Genomic DNA, 23,483 nt, shown 5'->3' on the forward strand with positions numbered 1-23,483 from the left:
CTGATGATATCACCAGAAGACCTTTTTTAGATTATATGGATCGCCTGGGGATTTTTGTTATGGTTTGATGTCATTGGATGCTGCACTTGATTTAGTGAAAAGGCTTCAGAGTAAATGTAATGGGCTGAGAATGACCTTTCACTGATAACCACATCTGTCTCTTATAAAATAACAGTAGGGAAGATTTTAGGTTTTTTAAATTATATACCTTCACTTTTGTTGCCATGAACTTTAACCCTCTAACATTCATTGTTTACAATGTTAGTTAAGATTTCCTGATCAGAAACGATCATAATTTACATTTGAATTAGCGACTTACAGTGCATTTAAGGTATACATCAGGTCCAGTCAACTGGCGTCCTGCGCGCCAAATGCGGCCCTCCAATCATCTCCAATCGCCGGTCATCTTTGTCTGATTTAAAATCAGCTTGGTTACATTTACCGTTCCACTGTACATGACAAATGACGGTCGATAAAACGGAAGGAGAGTCGGAAAGGGGCTGTGTGGGGTGCTTAATTATTTGAACCGATTTGAATGCATTAAAAAATGTGACACGGCGACCGGAAGAGATATATTTAAATGTATTCCATTCAAAACACTGTGTGCAAGGTGAAAATTAATAATCCTTTTTTAACAGCAACACTTGAATCCTTTAAAAACTATTGATTACTGGTAAGTAAATTATTAAGTATAAATATATTCGTAGATTAAAGGCTTCTTTCCCATGTTGACACGGATTAACTGTTAAACTGAAATTTCATTATGACTGCCACTAGGGGGCGACCTCCGACAATCGGATCCGAATGTAGTGTACAATGGAAAAGTGGATTAGCCTATATATCTTTAAAATATTAAAAAAGAAAACGTGCAATTTTAGTCATTAAGAGAAGACATGTAACAATTTATGAAAGATAAACAGTTACAAACAAAAGAAGTTTGAGAGCTCTGCATTACAGTTAGTGCTATATAAAAATACTTGTGTTGATTATTTACACTTGCACTTTTTTGTGCAATGTTCATAGTTGAACTATTAACATTTGGATCTTGCAATATTAAACTGCAATTGTTTTTAAAATATAAAAAAGAGAGTTTTCAGTAATTAAAGGCAAAATACTGAATACAAGATGTGTAACATATAATAATAATAATAATAATAATAATAATATATAAATAAATATAAAATATCTAAATAAATTAATTAATTAAATAAATAAATAAATAAATAAATATATGCTCTTATCGACGCTTCCATCCGTTCGTTTTTTATAAAAGAATTTCCCATCCACGGGGGCCAACCAAAGCGATCTCATCAGCTTCTTCGTTCATGTTCACTGTGGTATATATGTATGTATGTATGTATATATGTATGTATATATATATGTGTGTGTGTGTGTGTGTGTGTGTGTGTGTGTATGTGTATATATGTATATGTGTATTTGTGTATTTGTGTATATATATATAATAAGTAAAAGTAAAAAAATAAAAGGTAAAAATAGTTGTAAATGTTTGGCCCGCATCATATTTACAATTTTAAAATCTGTCCCTCGAAGAAGAGTAGTTGAAGACCCCTGGTATACATTTTATCATGACTTCATATTTATATGTGTGCAAACATGTCACCTATGCTGTAAAGGATAGTATTTAAAGGAATAGTTCACCCCAAAACAAAACGTCTGTCAGCTATTAACCTTGCATGATTTTCTTCACTGTAACACAAAATACGTTTTTTAGGCAGAATGTTAGTAGTTGACAGCCTTTGTCCCCATTTGCTTCAATATGAAAGCTTTTATATGAAAAGATACAATGAAAGTGGATGGTGACTGAGCCTCTTAGTCCTGAAGATTCTGTCTTGTATGCCTTACTGAATGACATCACGGTATATAACTGTTGACAGATATTACATTTTTGGGTTCAACCTTTGCTTCAATGTAAGAGGACAAAACCAAGACTTAAAGGCGGGGTGCACGATTTTTGAAAAACGCTTTGGAAAAGGGAGGCGGGCAGAGTACCAAAACCCACTTGTAGCCAATCAGCAGTAAGGGGCGTGTCTACTAACCTAAATGGTTTCTTGGGTTGCGTATGTGTGAGGCGGTTCTATCCAAAGAAGGTCCAGATTCTATTGGTTCTATTGGTTGAGAGAGAGAGAGAGAGAGAGAGAGAGAGAGAGAGAGAGAGAGAGAGAGAGACTCTAGGCAGTTCTGATAGCATCTCTGTTCAGCTCCAGTGTGTCTGGGTAATTACAGACTCACAAAAGCCCCAAAACATCCATTTCAACACTCACACAGGTTAACAACTTTTTTACCTTCCTCTTATACACACGCGCACACACAAGTGCTTTGTTATTGACAGCAGATAATAAATATTAGCTATTTTAATGATCATTTTACCAAAGAAAATTTTTTAAAATTTACCACAAAGTTGACATAATTTGCACCTTGTACGACCATGTTAGTTTTAGGTTAGGCTTACTGAATAGTGACAGAAAACCTCAAGAACAATTTCAGCATTATGACTGTGACATTTTCAGTCAAAAGTTCAAATATAATCTCTCTTTTATTACCAATATATTGAACCATCTGTATATATTTTCATGAACCCATGAGTCCATCATGTTTTCTGTTTTACTGTAGATGAGGGAAATATACATGTGTTATACACTACCAATCAAAAGTTTAGAAACACTCACTTGTTCTTTATTTATATTTTCTTCCATATTTCAGAAAAATAATAAACTTGTCCAAACTATGGCGTAAGACAAATGGGAATTATGTTGTGATAAAAACCTTGTTATATTTTCTCATCTGAAGGGCAGTCACCCTTTGCTTAGAAATTGCAAAACCGTACCTGTGTCATTTAATCAAAAGCTTATTGAAGTTTCACCTTAGGATGATTTTTAAAGAAAATGGAAGTAGTTCACATTTAATCTTTTAGTGGCGTCCTTTCCTCCATTATTCTGTCCAAGTCATCTATTACAAAATTATATTTAAAAATTAAAATTTTGTTTTCTAATAACCGAAATTAATCTGGGGTGCGTTTCCTAAAAGCATCATTAGCCATCTACCGTCGTAAGTATTATCGTTACTGACAAAGTTCAACGATTTGGTGTTTCCCGAAACCATACTTCAAACGAACATTCGCAGGTTGGATTGCAAACTTGTGTGGTTTGAACGACAGCTCATAGCATAGTTCCTTGTTATTATAATATGTAGACGTTGATCATGCTTTTAAACAAAATAAGCAAAAATCATATAGTGCATTCCATATACATCATTCTAAATATTTAAAAAATTAATTTTACATTTTTAAGTTTGTAAAGTGAATTAAAGTGCTGTATTTGAAAACTGTGCATGTGCGTAGATCTACGAGCTTTAAGACCTTGGGGAATCCTTAGGAGAAGTGATGTAAGAAGGAACTTGCGCATGAATAAAATTTCTTAAAATAAAACAACAAAAACTAAATTACTGTAATAAAATCATTCTTTCAATACAGTGTACGTTGTTTACAGCAATAATCTGACATGAAATTGATTTAAACAGATTAATTAGTACTCCATCTTCCCTGTGACATCATCAACATCATATGCATGGTTCAAACGACGAATGTACGACAAAGTTACTATGTTTTTCGATAAACAATCTTGACAAGGTAGTTAGTTTTTCCAAGTATGCATCGTACTATGGTGGTTCAGCAGCAAGTTATTTCGTTGTTCGGGAAACGCACCCCGGTTTGACACAGCTATATTTTTGTCTTAAATTATTTTTTAAATCATACTTAACGTTTTAATCAAGTGTTTCTAAACTTTTGACTGGTACACTGCAAAAAATTATTTTCAAGAAAAATAAATCTTTGTATTTTTGTCTTGTTTTCAGTAAAAAAATATCAAAAAATTCTTAAATTAAGATGCTTTTTCTTGATGAGCAAATAGACCCAAGAAATAAGTCTAGTTTTAGACCAAAAATATCAAATTTAAGTGATTTTGTGCGTAAAACAAGCAAAAAAATCTGCCAATGGGGTAAGCAAATTTTTCTTGAATTTTTCTTTAATTTAGCATTTAAGAAAAATGTTCAAGATTTTTTTGCTTACCCCATTGGCAGATTTTTTTGCTTGTTTTATGCACAAAATCACTTAAATTTGATATTTTTGGTCTAAAAACTAGACTTATTTTCTTGGGTCGTTTTGCTCATCAAGAAAAAGCATCTTGATTGAAGAATTTTTGATATTTTTACTGAAAACAAGACAAAAATACTAAGATTTTTTTTTTCTTTGAAATAATTTTTTGCAGTTTAGTGTAAAAGTTTTTGGGAGATAACATACTGTAGGAATTCTGTGAAATAAAATGCACAAACCAAAAGCAATAATACTCAACAAATGGAGAAGGGACGGCTCTTCAAAGAACAAATTATATTTATTATTTTATTTTAATTTTTGTGTGTGCATTTGTGAGGAAGAAAAAAGCATAATGTATGTGACTTCACTGTTATGGATGTAACAATTTAGCTGCACTTTCCTTACTATGAAATAAAATGCTTTGAAACCCAGACAGAGACCTCACATTGGTATTTAAGCCACCAAAAATTGACACCTGAGAAATTAGTATGCATGGTTAAAAACTTTTTTCATGATAAGGTTGACATTTGCATAGAAATAGCCATATGTGCTACATACTCAGGACAGACTAAACTCCTATGTCCTCTAAAAGAAGCTAAAAAGTGGTGCAAGTTTTTACGTGTTTTTAATTTTTACGTTTATAATCTTTTTCTATTATGAGACATGAACAAACAGTCCATTACTTTCAAAGATGGTTGAGATCTTGAGTTGTTTGAAGTGGATCCTGTGAATGATCATTTGACAGGACCTGGAGGCTCATTTATGATCAAAGACTGTGATCATGTGTGTGTGTGTGTGTGTTTGTGTGCATGCGCGTGTGTGTGTGTGTGTGTGTGTGTGTGTGTGTGTGTGTGTGTGTGCCATCTGTTCACGTCTGCTACTCTCACTGTGAGACTAATTACAAGACTTTACACATCGCCACGACAACCAGGTCCATCGCATCCCAACCTAATAAAACCTTTAGTGAAGATGCTCAGAGTTCACACTTTCTCTGCTTCCTCATTTTATGACTTAATGTGTTTATGATTTGATTTTTATGCACTTTATGTATACGAGAAAGGCAAACTTTTTAGTTTTTACACCCCAACTGTTTTCTGTTTTTTTTTCGGATTTCTTTAGTAATTTTTTTTCAGCGGTCTATAACTATTTTTCTTCTCTGTCTGGTTTCCTAGGTAACTATGGTGAGAGTGGGATGGAGGCGTTTAAGGAGATGTCAGCGAAAGAAGGGATTTGTATTGCTCACTCAGATAAAATCTGGAGTAACGCCGGCGAGCAAAACTTTGACCGTCTTCTGGTGAAACTGCGCAAATATTTGCCCAAAGCTCGTGTGGTGGCCTGTTTCTGTGAGGGGATGACCGTACGTAACATCCTCATGGCCATGAGACGGCAAAGCCTCGTCGGAGAGTTTCTATTGGTTGGCAGGTCAGTGAATAAAACAAGAAAATATGCAAGAATAATGTTGCAGTTTTTGCTCAACATCTGTCTTCAGTTTATGTTTATTTATCAAATTAAATCGTTTTAAAGGTTTTATACAAAGTAATTTATCATGGTTTATAAAAATAATTTATCTTAATTTAACTTATTTTCACCATTTCTCTTACAATTAAACCTAAATTTGTTGGTTTTACGGCATCTTTTGTTCTGATTGGTTGGCGTCTAGATACGGCTATAGTTGATGTTCTTGTTCATTAGGGCTGCTAAATACTTGTGTTGATATATAGATGTGACCCTGGACCACAAAACCAGTCATAATTAGCACAGGTATATTTGCAACAATACATTGTATTTGTCAAAACTATCTTCCATGAAGATATTTTGTACATTTCCTACCGTAAATATATAAAAATGTATTTATCATTAGTAATATGTGATGCTTTAAAGGGGACATATCATGAAAATCTGACTTTTTCCATGTTTAAGTGCTATAATTGGGTCCCCAGTGCTTCTATCAACCTAGAAAATGTGTAAAAGATCAACCCAGTAACTTTGTTTTGATAAACCATTCTCTGCAAGCATGTGAAAAATAGCTCATTAAAATTTGTCTCCCCCTGTGATGTCAGAAGGGGATAATACCGCACTTTAATCTGCACTATCCAACAACGCCACTGCCATTTAGTATAGAGATCAACTCATTTGCATTTAAAAGGACACAAACAAAAACGCCACAGTTTTACTCACACCTACAAATGTCAAGTGCAAAAAGTCTTGTGAAATGTCCCCTTTAAAGGTGATTTTTTCAATATTTTTTTTTTTGTACGCTCGTCCTATCCTATCATAACAAACTTAACATCAATGAAAAGCTTATTTATTCAACTTTCAGATGATGTATAAATCTCTATTTCAAAAAATGTACCATTATGACTGGTTTTGTGGTCCAGGGTCACAAATGTGGACTTTAATACATTATTTAAAATGTTGTGAATGTTTAAATCTGTTCGTCTAGTTCATGACATTATTTCATTTTATATGAACATTGTAATTTCTTTCTCTGTCACCTAAATTCACCTTTATTACGACCCTCATGAATCAACATAATGAGACATAAATCTGTATGTGTTTATGTATATGTGTGTGTGTTTATGTGGTATACCATGTCTATTTCATTGTTTCAGTATTAGCTGCTCTGTTCAGATGTCAACCAACAGGAAGTTACATCATCATCATTGTCATCTTCATAACCATCATCAGCATCATCTTCATCATCAACTCATCATTATGTTTGGAGGTAAAGCGTATTGCATTGCCTGCAGGACACACACACGTGCACGCACACACAAACGCACGCACGCACTGTCTTTAAGTGTCTCTATCGGTCGCAGTAAGAGCCTCTCTCACGCTGTTATTACTGTGTTTACTGTTTTAGTCTGAGGTCAGATGAAGGGATTTATTCTGTCTGAAGTGGAAACAGAACAGCAGGCCGTTGTTACTGCGAAAGAGCAACACGCTGTTTGTTATTAATCATATTTTTTGTCCATCAGCCGAACTCAGAGCCGTAAAGTTATCGTAAGTCCTGTAAGCACAATTCAAATGCAAACTCTTTTATTATTATAATACGGTAAATCGTACAAGTTTTTGTGTGCAATATGCATCCAGCAGTTTGTGGAGTATGCAGTGTGCATACCAATGATCCTCTCTCCTATTCTTTCATCTTTTCCTTTGTTTTATCCCATCCTCCTTTCTTTCCCTTTTCATTTCCTCTCTTCTCGTGAGGCAGTAATGAAATCGAGCACTTGTCACGATCATTAGGGGGTTTAACAGCAGTGGTTATGATGCGTTTCCTGTCAGGCAGGATGGGGTGTTTGTGCAGTGGTCTGTGTTCCATGCGGAGGAGCTGTCAACTCTTCGTCATCCTCCTCTTCCTCCTGGCAGTGCTGGGAGTGTGAGAGGAATATTTAACACAGAGAGCCGATCAGGATTGAAAGACGGCAGGCGGAGATTTATATGAGCTATAAACTTGTTTGTTCGGTTTAGGCAAAGCTACTTCGTAATTCAAATAAATTTCAATGTGTTAAAGCGTCTCATATGCTGACAAACTTAAATAAAAGTGTGTGTTTTTATTCAATTGACTTTCATTTATAAGCATGCGGATGCGTCAGAGTCTGGTCAGATCATCAATCCGTGACCTTTCTCATATTCACAGCAACGTCTGAAAAATATTCACAAGCCAGATATGAAATGTAGAGGAGGAAGCATCTCATGGTCCGTCATTTCTGGAGCGACATTTCTTCATCCGCTGCAGACGTTACATTGAGATCTTGTAGGTGGGGCTCTTGGGATTACAAGCGTGTCACAGTAGGAAAATCCCAGATCCTCTTATGGACTTCCTGGTGGATTCACCTCACATTGATCCACACGAGTGTGTGATTTCATCCGTCACAAACAGCCTCCAAATCTCTTCCTCATCATCATCACCTCTATTTAGCTTTCATTTCCGCTAAAAGCAGCCTGTGGGGGGTTTACAGAAATTAAACTACATGTGAGTTCACGCAGCGAGAGGCGTCTGTGTGTCGGCACTAATGGACCCGTCTCGCTGAACTCTCATGACACGGATCTTTACGACCCGTGTGACATGCATTAGCTCGGTTGTGCCTCCGGCGTTTACCCCACAGACAGGCGCCCAATGCTAACTGATTTATGACGGACTCTGTTTTGTTGCACCGCGAGCCAGAGATGGAACGAAATCGGAACCGGTTCCAACACCCTTCCACTGCTTGTTGCCATGGCAACAGATTTGTCACCCTTACCACCCCCCAACTTCAGATTTAGTCAGAGAGAGAGAAAAAGAGAGGGATGAGAACAAACCGAGACAGAGTTTTTAATGACTTCTAGATTTACTATGATGTCTCCTTCTGCATCAGAGACTGTTTTTGTGGGGTAGTGCTCACCTGAGCTTGTGTTTGCTTGTGGACGGTAGCCAGGGTGTTGCCACATGGTTGCTAAGGGAATGTAAATAAGTAGTTTATGGGATTGTTTCACCTGTTTAGTTATCCATCATCTGAAAATTGTCTTGGACTTATTACATCACTTTCATAAAAAAATCCCAATCATTTACTAACCCCCACATCATCCGAGATGTTTATTGTCTTTGTTCAGTCAAAAAGAAATTACGTTTTTTGAGGAAAACATGTCTGGACTTTAGTGGACCTCAACAGTTTACAGTTTAATTTCACCTTAAAGGGCTCTAAATGATCCCAAACCAGGCAGCCTTATCTAGCGAAACGATCCTCATTTTCGCACCAAAAAAATCACAACTTCTCGTCTTGCACCAGCCGTGTGATGCGCCAGCGCAACCTTATGTATTACGTAATCACGCCGAAAGGTCACGCGATTCATATGTAAACAATAAACTGACACAAGACATTAATTCAAATACAACAACGTCTAAATGGTCCTCTTACTCCACACTTGTAAACACTGGAGTGGCAGTTTCGCATACGTCATACATGACCTTTCAACGTGATCACGTAATACGTTATGTCACGTTGGTGCATCACATGGCTGGTGCATGACGAGAAGTTGTGGTTTCAGCAGTAACAACACAAACAAGCAGCTGTCGTGGTCCGCACGTAACTTCCGGTAAACTCCGCTAAGAATAAATACCTAGGAAAATTACCTAGGAAACCAAAACATTTGTTATTTTCGACGAGGCATTTGTTCAAGAGATCAGTTTAGCAACTAGTCCGACCATTAAAAAAACGAAACCGGAAGTAAGGTTCGGATCCAGACGTGTATTGCGTCAGCGCACGTGCATCCGATGAAACTGTCTATATAGATATTCTTTTTTGCGAAAATGACAGGGGTTTAGCTAGAAAAGACTCTTATGCCTTAATTGGGATCATTGACGATACATTCACGAAAGCGTTAAAGCTTCTCATTTTTCTTTTAATGGGTGACGTATTGCACTGAAAAATCTTTTAAGTTTTCTTAAAATAATTTTTCTTAAAAAAAATAGTTGGATTTACTTAATTTAATTATGTACACCAGTTCAACATGATTGAATCAAGTTCAATGTTAATGTAATTTTAAGAAAACATAATTTAAAGGGGCCATGGCATGAAAATCTGACTTTTTCCATGTTTAAGTGCTATGATTGGGTCACCAGTGCTTCTATCAACCTAGAAAATGTGAAAAAGATCAACCCAGTAACTTAGTTTTGGTAAATCATTCTCTACAAGCATGTGAAAAAATAGGTAGTTGAAATTTGGCTCTCCTTATGATGTCATAAGGAGCTTCTATTTTAATAATACCACCATTTAGTGCAGAGAAAAAATAAGAGAGAAAATAATTCACAGCACAATTGAGTTTGAATTGCATCAAACCACCATCATTGTGATCAATGTTTGCACTACATCCGCTCATTTGCATTTTAAAGGACACACCGAAAACGGCACATTTTTGCACACACCTACAAAGTGGCAATTTTAACATGCTATAATAAACTATTTATATGGTATTTTGAGCTAAAACTTCACATATGTGCTCTGGGGACACCAAAGATTTATGTGACATCTTAAAAAGGCTTGTGACATGGCCCCTTTTATTCATGTGCAATTGATATCCAGAAGTTTTTTGTTAAGAAGTGTGCATTGCCAAACCGAATTTTGGATTCGTTAACATAGCATCACTCCCGTTGCTCGTGGAATAAGTTGAACATTTCTTAACTTTTCAAGCAGATCGTCTTATGCAAATAACCTAGTGCAGACCCAGCCAATTACGTTTATGCAAGAACTGAGCATGTGTTGCGGCCACTGTGATTGGCTGTTGGCCACGCTTCAGCCTAGCCTTCCATCAAGTGTTAACACTTTCAACCCATGTGAATGTACCAATAGAGCCCTTTGAAGCTGCATTGAAACTGTAAACTGTTGAGGTCCACATAGGGATGCACCGATAGGATTTTTTGGGTTGATACCGATACCGATTTAAACAGACAACTTCTGACCGATGCCGATATTAAACACTTGTATACAATACTACCTCCTCTTGATATTTCTGCAGAACACTCGTTGCAAATGGCGATTTTTTTGGTCTTTATCTGAGATTTTGAAGAAAGCCCAGACCGCAGACATTTTCCCTCGAAATACTCTAGACCGCATGGATCACGTGAATGAGTAATCTCGTGTGATTAACTACGTGATTTATTATTTTTTCCCTCATCACACGTCTGACAAACTATAATTTATATAATAAATTTTGTTTTGGGAAGTATTTAATTATTTTTATAATTATTGTTAAAAATGCTGGATTATGCAACAGACATGCAACTCATTGCCTTTGTGTGTTAAATTAATAAACAATCGGTATCGGCCTTCCTCGTGCTGTTGCCGATATGCCGATGGTTTCAAATTCATCCAAAATCGGCCGATAAATATCGGCGGCCGATACATCGGTGCATCACTAGGTCCACAATATGGAGAAAAATCCTGGAATGTTTTCCTCAATTAGTTAAATTTCTTCTTGACTGAACAAAAAAAGACATAAAGATCTTGGATGGCATGGGGGTGAGTAAATTATCTGATTTTTAAATGAAATTGGAGAAATCCTTTAAAAAACTTTTTTTTGGATGGTCTCGACAGCATTTGGACTTGATCTTATCTTGGTCTCGGACTAAGAAGACACTGATCCAATTTACTTGTATTGTTTATTTGAAAGATTTTTGACTGTCTTTTAAGGTGGCTGGATGTATTGATCAGGGTGTGTGAAAGAGAGAAAATATTTGGACACCTACAGGCAATTTCCATTAACGATTGGCAACAAGAATGTCTAAGCTCCTTTTCGTCTTTATTTCTGCAACTTAGGGCTCTCTCTCTCTCTCTCTCTCTCTCTCTTTCTCTCTCTCTCTCGTTGGAGTGACCTGCAGTCTTGTTAGAGATAGTAAACAACTGTGTACTTGGTAAACAGAAATCATGTTTGCCAAAAGCTGTAGGAATCTTACTGTTGTGTTTAAATTTTCATTAATGCCTTTGGCAGATGCTTTCATTCAAAGTGACTTACAGCGCATTACAAAGTAAATTTTTTTTTATCAGTATTTGTGTTCCCTTGGTTCAAACCTATTACCTTTTGCACTGCTAATGCAATGCTCTACCACTGAGCTATAGACGGTTTCAGCAGTAACAACAAAAACAAGCGGCTTTCGTGGTCAACACGTAACTTCCGGTAAACTCCACTAAGAATAAATAACAACAAAGTCCTTTAAACGTAGTTTATTTATATAACAAGCGAAATAAACAACATGTAGATTACCTAGGAAACCAAACATTTGTAATTTTCGACGAAGATTTTTGTTCAAGAGTTCAGTTTAGCAACTAGTCAGACCATTAAAAAAACTGAAACCGGAAGTAAAGTTCGGACCAGACGCATATCGATTCACTGCACGACGTGCGTCCGATGAAACCGTCTATATAGAAGCACGATGTTGTGTTTGTTTTAACTATCATACTGTATCATAAGCAGAATGACTGAGAAGAGATGCTGTAGATTTGATTGTTTATTATTGTATTGTGTTAGGGTTGGTTAGGGCAGTTTTATTTCTGTAACTCAGAGGGTATTGAAAGAATATTATGATGAGGGAGCGACCATCAGACTGAAAGGTTGAGTGATGGTGTGTTCACAGTTTGTTTCCTAACCTGTCAGTCAAATATCAGAAACATTTCAGTGTAAACAAACCGCAGGTCATATTTATGAGTTTGTGTTTCCAAGAAGTCTTAGGGTAATGACAGTAGCCTCTGGTAATCTGTCGGACAGACTTAACAACTGTGTGTGTGTGTGTGTGTGTGTGTGTGTGTGTGACAGAGATAAATGAGGGTAAAAGTCTGTAGCTGTCAGTCTGTAGCTGTCAGTCTTGGGTTTAAAATTTCTCTCACATTTTACTGTCAGAGGATGTGTGTGTGTGTGTGTGTGTGTGTGTGTGTGTGTGTGTGTGTGTGTGTGTGTGTGTGTGTGTGTGTGTGTGTGTGTGTGTGTGTGTGTGTGGATGGTCACAACCAATCTTTGACCTCATGAATATGATTTACAATATATACAATATACAATGTACAGTTTGTGTCACAGCTGCTCGAAACTAACTAGTATTGGAGATTACAAAAATTTATGTTTTGTGTGCAGCCCAGTCACATGAAATTACGTACCTATATAGTCACGTAATTTTTTTATTCTTTTTCATAATACTGTCTCAAATTTTCACCGTTTTTTTTTGTGATCATATCACAAATTTCTGTTTATGTGTCATTGTCAAGTATTGGTTACTCAACTGTTTTATCCTATTTTCTTACCATTGTCGCTTCGGTTTAGGGTTAGATTTACATAAAATGACATCCTTACCCAAACCCAACTCTAACCCTAACACCAGGCGAGGTATAAAAATAAAAAAAATATAAAAAATAGTTTAGAAAAAATTGTATAAACCAATACTTAAAGTGACATCCTACTGCAAACAACAAATCTAACCCTAAATCGGCAACCATAACTCTAACCCTATAAGCGGCAATGATTTGAAAATAGAAAAAAGCAGTTGCGTAATCAATACTTGAAAATGACACATAAACAGAAATTTGTGATACGATCACACAAAAAAGTGGAAATTCGTGACAGTATCACGAAAAATAATAAACAAATTCCGTGACTATAGATAGGGGAGTGCGGGGCACAACCTAACGCTTTTTGGTTTTGGCTCAGTCATTTAAAAAATATTTGAGTTTGATGAATTATATTTTTTCACAAGCGACACACACATCTCTGCTACAAATGAACATTTGAAGTTTGTTTCTAGTACTTACCATTCTTGGACAATTACACCAAATGTGACAGAAGTGCAAACGTTACAACTTACCCCATAGGTGGGGTTCATTGTAACAGGCGGGGGTGAGTTGTAACACTTGATAAAAATGAAGTTTGCATGCAAATATTTCAATACTATTTTGTTTATATACTTGAAGTGGATATTGTTTATATATCTGTCTTTAATAGACCGGCATTCACACTGTATTCATTCATCCAGCCCTTTTCTAACAATAGTTCAATTATAAATGGATATAAATGTGTAAATATGTGAGAAAAAGCAGCACAATTATGACAAAACATTTTTTTTATATGTGACCCAGTCTGTAAGAACCAAACTACAGTTTCAAAATCAAATTCTGAGATAATGAGCATCAAAGTCTGATTTTAGCCATTCATTTCATTATGATTTCAATCTTTGTGACCTTATTCAATAAACATTAAAGATATGAACAAAAATAAATTTGACACATGTTTTTTAATAAGACATGCACATTTATTTTGTAGGCATCTAGCAATTATTCGTGTTGGGCTCTATTTAAAACAATGTTAAGAATTACGCTAACGTTAGCGTTTTCATATCGTAAGTGCTGAGGGGTTAGTTGTAACACAGCGTTACAATTAACCCCGCCGGGTCAAAATATTTTCAAGCCCACCAAAAAAGTTGCTAAGAGCTGCAGATATTTCAAAACAATGCTTTGTTTTAGTCAACAAGACACTGATTAATATGACATAACATTGGATTTGGTATCTTACACACCCAACTCAGAAACCGAAAAAAACATATGATGAAACAATTTACTTACATGCCACTAAAACATTCGTTCATCAATAACTCTCTGGCAAAACATTATACATTTCCCATAATTTGCGGGAGATCGTCTTTTGGCAACGTGAAAAAAATAGTTTTTGCCCCGCGCACCCTTACAGGAGGATATATATTATGTGCAGTCATTATGTGCGGTGTTAATTTGTGTTGTTTTAATCTGTGTATGATTTATGTGAGGTGCATTGGCATGTGAGAGAGTTTTGTGTGATTGTGTCTGTGTTGTGTGTGTGAAGGACAGCTGTGGCCAGTGTTTTGACTGGCTGTAGTAATTGCTCTCTATTTTCAGCTCTCTCTGAACGTTTGAAGATGGCCCATTATACCCTGACTTAAATGAATGAAAAAAAAAACACAGCAATCTCTCTCTCTCTCTCTCTCTCTCTCTCTCTCCTTTCATCTCTTCTGGCATCTTCCTAAATGGCCATTACAACACTTTACTGTGTTCTGCACTTTAATTCTTTATAGCCAAGAAAACAGCTTTCCTATTCGTCTGATAGAGTACAGGTTGATGTTCACTGATAGCTAAAGACATCAGATGGTATTGCGGCAGCCGTGTCCGTAGTGAATGCACAAATTTAAAGTTCACATTTATATAATAAACATTATGACAATGTTAATGGACTGTTTATGACTTAAGAAAGTAAAATTAGCATTGGTATACATCTCTGAATGGTGAACTTAACCTTCTGTTTCCACATTTAGGGCCCTATTTTAACAATCTAAGCGCTTTGTTTAAAGCACACGGTCTAAACGGGCGTGTCCGAACCACATTTTTGCTAATTTAAGGACGGGCAGAAATGGTTTATGCACCAAGCGCACAGCCTAAAAGGGTTGTTCCTATTCTCCTAGTGAGTAATGGGTGTGTTTTGGGCGTAACGTGCAATAAACCAAGGAGGGTCTCAGCTCTCATTCCCTTTTTAAAAGCAAGTTGCGCCTGGGGCCATGCCTAATCCTTATTTAGAAAGCTGAATTTGTAATCTGAAAAACTAAGCGGAGGAAGAAGACAACCAGTTTTAGATTAATGTAAAGAAATTGTGTTGCTTTTATTTGTATTGAAATTATTATTTTTTGGGATTAAAACCTTTAACTCTTTCCCCGCCATTGACGAGATATCTTGTCAATCAAGAGAAAACGCTTCCCCGCCAATGACGAGTTTTTCCGTCTTTCCGCAATACCGCTATTACCCTTCCGCAACTTTTTAAACCCGGAAGTATTGCCCTATGGCAAGCGGCTGCATGTCCGTGTCTGTTTTAAAGATCGCTCTGAATGGGATCTCTATGAAAAGTCCGTCACAAAAATGGAATTATCTCTGCTTTTTGCTCAAAATGTGGTGTTTTTGCAGAAACCTACCCATATTCAAAAGCTGATTACAAAAAGAACCACTGAAGGTAGGATGAAACGTTTTTTTTTGTTTGAAAGCAGAGGGTCTGTTCTTTCATTTGGTATATTGTATGTTTATATATTTGTAGAAGAACATTTTCTAGAAGACATTAAACTTTGGTGAAAATCATGAAAAACGCTGGCGCTGGCTGGCAAATTTTTAAAAAAACGCTGGCGGTGAAAGAGTTAAAAGCCGTTTTCTTTCAGTCATAGAAGTAAAAATAGCAGGCTTTTAATTGCTGTAAATGTATTGATATCCTACATTATCATTGTTATCTCATAAAATAATTTGCAAATATACAAGAAAAGGTTTGTACTCTAAAAATACAAACAAGAGAATTTACAAACTTGCAGAGAGCCGAAGCGTTTCAGCACTCGGACAGCGCCATTGTTTTTTAAAAAGCATTACTTAAAATGTTTCTCATCTCACCATATCCACTGGTACAGACTCATCATATACAATAAATCTGTGAGGTAGCATTTAAAAAAAACATTTAAAAACAGATCCATTTGTTTAAAGCAAAGCATTTATTTACTTACCAGGCTACAGGTAAAGCAGGTCTTTACGCCTTCTAACGTCTCATAATCGGTCCTCATTTATGTCCAAGAGACTCAATAATAATCTTCTACATTTTAATCCTTTATTTTTTCATATTTAAAAGCGTTTTTGTGCTGCTGTGCATCCATGTATGTGATAAGCAAACCCGCGTTGTCGTCCCGTTTATAGGCGCATATTACTAACGCGTTCTTTAAATAACAAAAAACATATTGCGCCATTGACTTTAGACCAGGTTTTAGTTGGTCAATGGCGTAGTCTATTTTAGTTGCCTCAAAATAGCAACGCACCAACAATGCACAAACACACCTCGTTTTCAGACCAGAACGCCCATGGGCGCAAAATTGTGAAAATTATAATTGCGGCCAGTTGAAACTAACAAAAGACACTTGCGTCGCACATTGCGCCGGGTGTATGATAGAGCCCTTTAGGTTCAAAAGCCTCCTCAAAAGTAAGAGCTGCTGGGGTTTTAAGTCCTGAACAATTCACTTCACCTCAGCTTCGACTATTCTGCCGTGTAAAGTCCACTTTTCCTAACCTCCACTTTTCCTCATCCATAGAAATCCAGAAAGTAGATTTCATATCTGTAAGACTCTACACACAAGTGAAAGCGTGTGGAGAGAGAGAGCGGTGTGTTGCTGAAACGCTGTCCTTTTGTGACGGGTCTGCGTGATTTCTTTAACCTTCGCTGAGTTTGGTCACTTCACGCTGATCAGCACATGTTTACTGTATAAAAGCTTGGCTAGTTTTCCATGTTGTCATGGGAGCAAAAATCTCTAGATTTTACAATCGCAGTGGTCTCTGTTGGATATCCAATATTCCTGTAGATGCACAAAAAGCTTTAAGAGGGAAGGATGAGAGTAGATCAGTGTTAGAGGTGCTGTGTTTTGATCAGGGATTTGAGTATTGATCAGTATTGATCAGGGATTGTCATACTCTAAATGAACAACAGATGAAGAACGCAGCAGGCTTTGGGTTAATGGATTAAAGAGATAGAGAGACACACTACAGCTGAAGTGTTTACACTCTTTAGAAAGTCAATCTATACTTAAAGTTAAGAATAAGTGAATGTGGAAAGCATTGCTCAAATGTTTTGTTCTTGAATACATTTGATGAAAATATTTACATCCCTTCAAATGTGAGCAATCTGAGCAATTTCAGGCAAATGTCAACCTTCCCATTAGTGATGTTTATATTGACTGGTTAACCGAAAGAATTTACGATTGATTAATATTATCAGTAAAAAAAATGCATGGTGCATGTGGAAATGTGCCTACAGACATTTCGCCACTTTTCCATCTTTGGAAAATATGGAAAAGTCCATATTTATAAAAACATATTTATAAACTTATTTATTTTTTGTCATGGAAAAGTGCTTAGCCACTTCAGGTTCTGAGCAGACGTGCACACTTTTGCTTATCCTATTGCTGCAGGTTTTTGGAAATAAAAGCCATTCTTGCCGCTCGTAAAATTGACAAGTGCTCTTTTATATGTCTATGACATTAATTAGGCATCGTTTAAATTCGGAGATCTGAAGTTCATTTGCAATATATAGATTTGAAAGAGGTACGCGTGTTTTTTGCGCGTACGTTCAGTTTATGAATCACACGTACGCATTTTTGATAAATGTTCGTAAGATCAAATGTAGGATGGTTTTTACACAGCATTTTATAAATGAGGACCCTGGTTCTGTTGTTGATCTGTTGCTGCTGTTTGCACGTTTAAATGAAATTAAATGTTTGTATTGTTTTTATCGGGTCACAGACAACCGTCAACTGTATTTTTACTAAATGACAATTTAATATTAAAATCTTATCAGTTAACAGTTAATGTTAGGATTTTTTAACTCTTTCGCCGCCATTGACAAGATATCTCGTCAATTAAGAGAAAACGCTTCCCTGCCAATGACGAGAATTTCTGGCTTTCTGCAATATCGCTATTATCCACCAGGTGATATAATGGGCACGTGGTAGATAAAAAAAGAGACAATCCGCCCTCTTTGGATATTAATCCAAATTAAAAGCAAAAAATTGTGTGCATGAAAATTTGTTAGTGTTGGAAGCATGGGGCTTCATTTATAAAGCATGCTTTAGCACAGATTTGATCGTAAAGTGTGCGTACGCAAAAATTTACAGCAAAGTCAAAGGATTTTCTGCTGCAATGTCCTTGGTGCTGAACTCAAGCACATCAGGCGTTAGTAGATCACCAGCACCCCATCAGCTCTGCTTATTTGTGACAGTGAACTAATTTGTGCTGCTCTAAGTAGATTGCGTTGGTCATTATGAAAATCAGCTGTGTTATTTAATTTACGCCTTTTTAATAAATAACCCGCAAATATTACCACTCGCATCTGCGCTAATTTGCCCTGTTTAGTAAATCTGGCCCTAAGATTTCTTCTAAATCTCTGAAATACATTTGATATTATTGAACTCTTGATTTGCTGTAGATGTAATCTCATCTTTTTATGAGATATTAAAGAGCTCTCATTTTTTTTTTACCAATTGAGAGAGAGAGAGAGAGAGAGAGAGAGAGAGAGAGAGAGAGAGAGAGAGAGAGAGAGAGAGAGAGAGAGAGATGAATTTTCTGTTTTCATTCCTAGAGACACAAGTAACATTTTGGGCACAGCTGTGCCAAGGCAAAGACAAATAAGATCCTTCACAAATAAACGAGTGCGGACGTATCCATCTGCCTGTTCATTTTCTCTCCTGACAGAACCGATGGAAATAAGTAGATAGCAGAGAGACACAAAACCCAATAAATACAGAGGAAATCCAAACACGTACATTTACGCTCGGGTGAACGAGTCTGTAATGTTCGCAGGTAAATTATGTCTTCGAAATATAGCATTTAATATCATACCTGTGTTTATGAATGTATGCAAGATAATTCAATTTCACAGCAGACATCAGAAAGCTCTTGACTATACGCTTGATCTCAGACACACACACACACACACACACACACACACACACACACACACACACACACACACACACACACACACACACACACACACACACACACACACACCTGTGGTGCTTGTATGTGTGAAAGGTGTGAAATGTTTTTGTCAAACAATTTCATAACACACACACAATAACAGAAACATCCGGTCACAACTTCTGCACAATATTACACACTCTTTGTATATAAAACATTGTTATTTAATAGATCCTGGATGCTGATTGGTTAATTCAGATATCAGCCTCTTGTACCTTGTGTGTGTGTGTGTGTGTGTGTGTGTGTGTGTGTGTGAGTGCGTGTGTGTGTGTGTGTGTGTGTGTGTGTGTGTGTGTGTGTGTGTGTGTGTGTGTGTGTGTGTGTGTGTGTGTGTGTGTCAGGCTTAGGTGATATGAATCACTGTTGCATTGGTGTTATAGTCTTATATTAATGTTTCTGCAGAGATGGGAGTTTGATCGATGCTGCCTGATCTCATTTTAAATACCTGCTCAAACCTGCCCACACATTAATCAAGACTGACATCATGGCCGACATCCGCTATTGCTTTTCTAACACACACGCACAACGCACACACACTATATCAGTAAGGACACCTCATAGACTTTCATTGTTTTCATGCCAGGATAATACTATTTTCTATTCCCTAAATATAACCCTCTTTAACCTCTCTATCCCTGTAATGTATCTGTAAGCGAAACACGCTTAAATAGATAAATAAATACATACCACAAACCTCAGAATTAAAATACTTTTGGGTTGGTTTCATCCCCAGACTACTACTAAAACTCCATAAACACACACACACTAACAAATACACAGTCTCTCTCATAATGAGATAACCGGTGCGACCTCTTAAGAGAAGGTCAAATACAACAGTAAATGGTTGAGAAATAGCAAATGTTTAATCATTTGACTTCCTCCTTTCACAATTACATCCTTCTCTCTATCTCAGTCTTTCTCCCTATTGAAAACGTGCCACTACTAATCCGTAAATTGCTGTCAGATTGTCAGACAGCTACAGTATAGATCTATTGCCATAGTGATCAGTCTCCTCGTATCCACGGAGACGGACGTTTTCAGATGAAGATGGGGAGACAGTGTTGTCTGCAACTGTTTGAAAGAGAGAAAGAAAGAGAGAAAGACATTTTTTAGCTGATTCAGACAGATTAAAAATTGAAAATTGGAAACTTTGTTTCCCAAGTAATTTTAACTTTTTAAAGTTAAGCTAATTCAACTTTATATATTTACATATATAAGATATAGCCACAGAGAAAATAAAAAAATATATTTCAATTGTCCCTTTCAGTTTTTCTACACTGGAAATTTTTTTTTAGTTTGAAATCAACAGATTTACAAATCATTTTAACTTACCATTATTTATCTTCACTAGAGATGAGTTGTTATAGCTTGTAAAATTTAATTAAAATATGTCAACTTCATTTTATAAGTTGTAGCAACTCATCTCAAGATAAATAATGGTAAATTGAAATGACTTGTAAATCTGAGTTGAATTAACTAAAAAATGTAAGGCAGCAAATAATTTTTACAGTGTAGATTTACTATTTATAGCTATGTGTTAAGGAAAAGATGATTAAAATTTTCATTCTGTCAATTACAGTCAACATTTCTGCCAAGATTTATTTGCATTTATTTACTGAAAATTGAAATTGGGAACATGGCCAAAATAAAAATAAAAACATGCAGTGTTTTCCGATCTTTAAAGCGTCCATAACACACGCTGTTTCTATGTATCTGATGTTAATCTGGAGTACCTATAGAGTAGTATTACATCCTTCATATTTCCAAAGAGTTTTATCAGATTTATAAAAGAAAGATTAGCTTTACTGATTCTTTACGATAACGTACGAAAAAATTCGGAAGGAGGAGTTACGAGCTGCGGGAGGAGCGAGTCACGACTCAACACTTTATACAACGCTGACTGGATTACTTATGATTCACTACATGTTTGTGTCGTTTATATAATATGCACTTTCACACCTATTTCCAACATAACACAGAAGTCTTACTTAACAACAGATTAGCAACTTATGACCCGGTGGGGCTTTTCAATGAAATCCAGCGTTAAACAAACCATTGTTTCCATAATGCTGTCTTTCTTCTACTTACATCCAAAAACACACTTCTTCTTTCATGCCATTGTTGAGTTTGATATAAAACAAAGCTGTCGCCTGAAGTGATGCCTGTAACTTAGCGTCCTCTGTAATAAGTCAGAATGCATGAAATACCATTGAACATTTTAATACTGCATAGAAAACAAGTTCAAATGAATTTCTCAACAACAAAATACTAATGTTTTTACATGTATTTTAGGCGCAGTGTTTAACATTTGCTGTTAGGTGACTTTATGTCACTCCAGAGGTATGCTTTTGTTGAAATTCTGGACTGGACATTTGACTGAAATGGTCACAATACATCAAGAAATGATCATTAAATATATATATATACATATATGCGTCAGTGAGGTTTCGATTTAGGGGTTAAAAACTATCATTAGTCTGATATAAAGTCAATGGATGTCTGTAATATAAGACTCAGACTCAGTAAAACAGACTCAGTAATATAGTGACACAACGTGTGAGTGCAGCATAGGAAGCAGAGATTAGAGCTCTTTCCCTTTGGGAGACCACAACAGAGCTGTGTTGAATAGTTTAATGCTTTGTTTCATTCTCACTGTGAACAAGAAGAAAGTGAATTGATTCAGGTCAACATGAAATAACAGTTGACCTTGCTTACTGTCAAGATCCTTGCATGATTTCTTGTTTAATGTTGCTGTAATGCAGAGTTGATCAAATCTTGTCTATAGTTGAAGGTGAAGTGTTCAATTTTTGCTCTACCAACCAAACTGCAGAGGCAGTTTAATGATAGATTTGAAGACAGGCATTACCATTGAGATGCTGTCATGAGTGAAAGTGACCTTCCGTCTCAGTCAAGTGTTTTCAAGTGTTTTAGTTCTTCAGGAGGGCGGTAACTCATCTAAAAAACTGTCATGTGCACATTGGCTTCTGTTCGGGTATTAAATGTCTACTGAAGTTCCCAGCAGATAAAATCCTACTTGCACTTCAAATTTTAAGTTAAACCAACTTGATATTACAATTAATCTAAACGTTCTTGACTAGTGAGGAGTTGCTATACATTTTTGAAAATAAAGTTGAAATAACTTTAAAATATTTTATGTTTTTTTTTTTGTTGACTTTAAACAGCATTTTTATTTATTTAATGCAAACTCACATTTGTGTCTCATTTGCATATTCTTCAGAATGACAGATGCGGTTCATTGACTTATTTATTTCCCACGCCTTTCGTACAGGATTCAGCAGCCGTTCACATAAAATAACAATTATTCAGTACGCTGTTTGTCAGAGTGCATTGTGGGAAACCACGATAGCTGTGGGATGAAAAGGGTACAGCGGAGAGTGAAAGTTGGCAGTGAAGTGACATCTGTGATCTAGTCGCCCTTCGATGATGGCCAACTACATTCTGCCAGTGTTTGTGTGTCGACACGGTTAAAGTTATCTCCGGTACACAGCTCTTGTTCCAGGCGAGAGCGCGGTTGCATGACAAAGTGTGTGTTGTGGGTTGTTTTGTGTTAAATCCTTCACCTTGGGAGTGACAGTGACAAGAGTTGCCCTTTCTCTTTTAAATGTCTCAAATGTTTCTCCTAGACAGCATTTAGATTGCATAGACATAGACAAGTGGAGTCTTTTGCTTAGTGGTGATGTATTGAGCATTGCATTAGGCGCACAAAAATGTATTGGTTTGAACCATATACTGTAAAAAAAGATGGATGAAGCAACGCCGCTTCATTCCATTTTAATGAATTAAAGTAAAAAATGTTCAACCATGGCTGCTGCCATGTAATGTAAAAACACCAGTTTGGAGCCAGGGCACAGGCCCGGGGTGGGTAATCGGGAAAACCGGGAGAATTCCCGGTGGGCCGCTTCACTTTTGGGCCGGTCGAGTTTTTTTTTTTTTTTTTACATTTGTCACGTCAGTGAGTCTATCTTCTCTTAAATGACACTTCACATGTTTCGCATTGGCAGCGCGCAGCCTCTGCATGGGTTGTACCATGTGAGGGAGTTTTCCCCTCCCCTCCCATAGAGTTGGTTCGGTCCATAGCACGTCCAAGAAAACTTTTCTCCGGTAGGCTGGGCCGTAACAATACGCGTCTGAGAGGAGGAGGACGTAAAAAACAGGTTGAAGAAAAAATCCATTGGATGAGGATGCTGCTGCCAAATGTGCCAAACTTACAGATTTATTTTAAAGAGGAAAAACAAAAGTGACAACAGGTAACTTAAAGAGAAATAAGCCTAGTAATGATTAGCATTAGCAACGTAATTATTCGGCTAATACTGTTGTCA

General features: G+C 36.5%; 1 protein-coding gene across 1 annotated transcript in view; it reads left to right on the forward strand.

Annotated features, from left to right (window-relative positions):
- The window catches only part of grm5b (glutamate receptor, metabotropic 5b), a 76,629-nt gene that overhangs the window by 18,082 nt on the left and 35,064 nt on the right, over nucleotides 1-23,483 (forward strand). The window contains exon 3 of the mRNA XM_065280447.1: nucleotides 5,281-5,530. Within this exon, the coding sequence (XP_065136519.1) occupies nucleotides 5,281-5,530 (250 nt within the window). The remainder of the gene's footprint in view (nucleotides 1-5,280; nucleotides 5,531-23,483) is intronic.

Source organism: Paramisgurnus dabryanus, chromosome 8 (genome assembly GCF_030506205.2).
Source record: "Paramisgurnus dabryanus chromosome 8, PD_genome_1.1, whole genome shotgun sequence".
Taxonomy (NCBI): Eukaryota; Metazoa; Chordata; class Actinopteri; order Cypriniformes; family Cobitidae; genus Paramisgurnus; species Paramisgurnus dabryanus.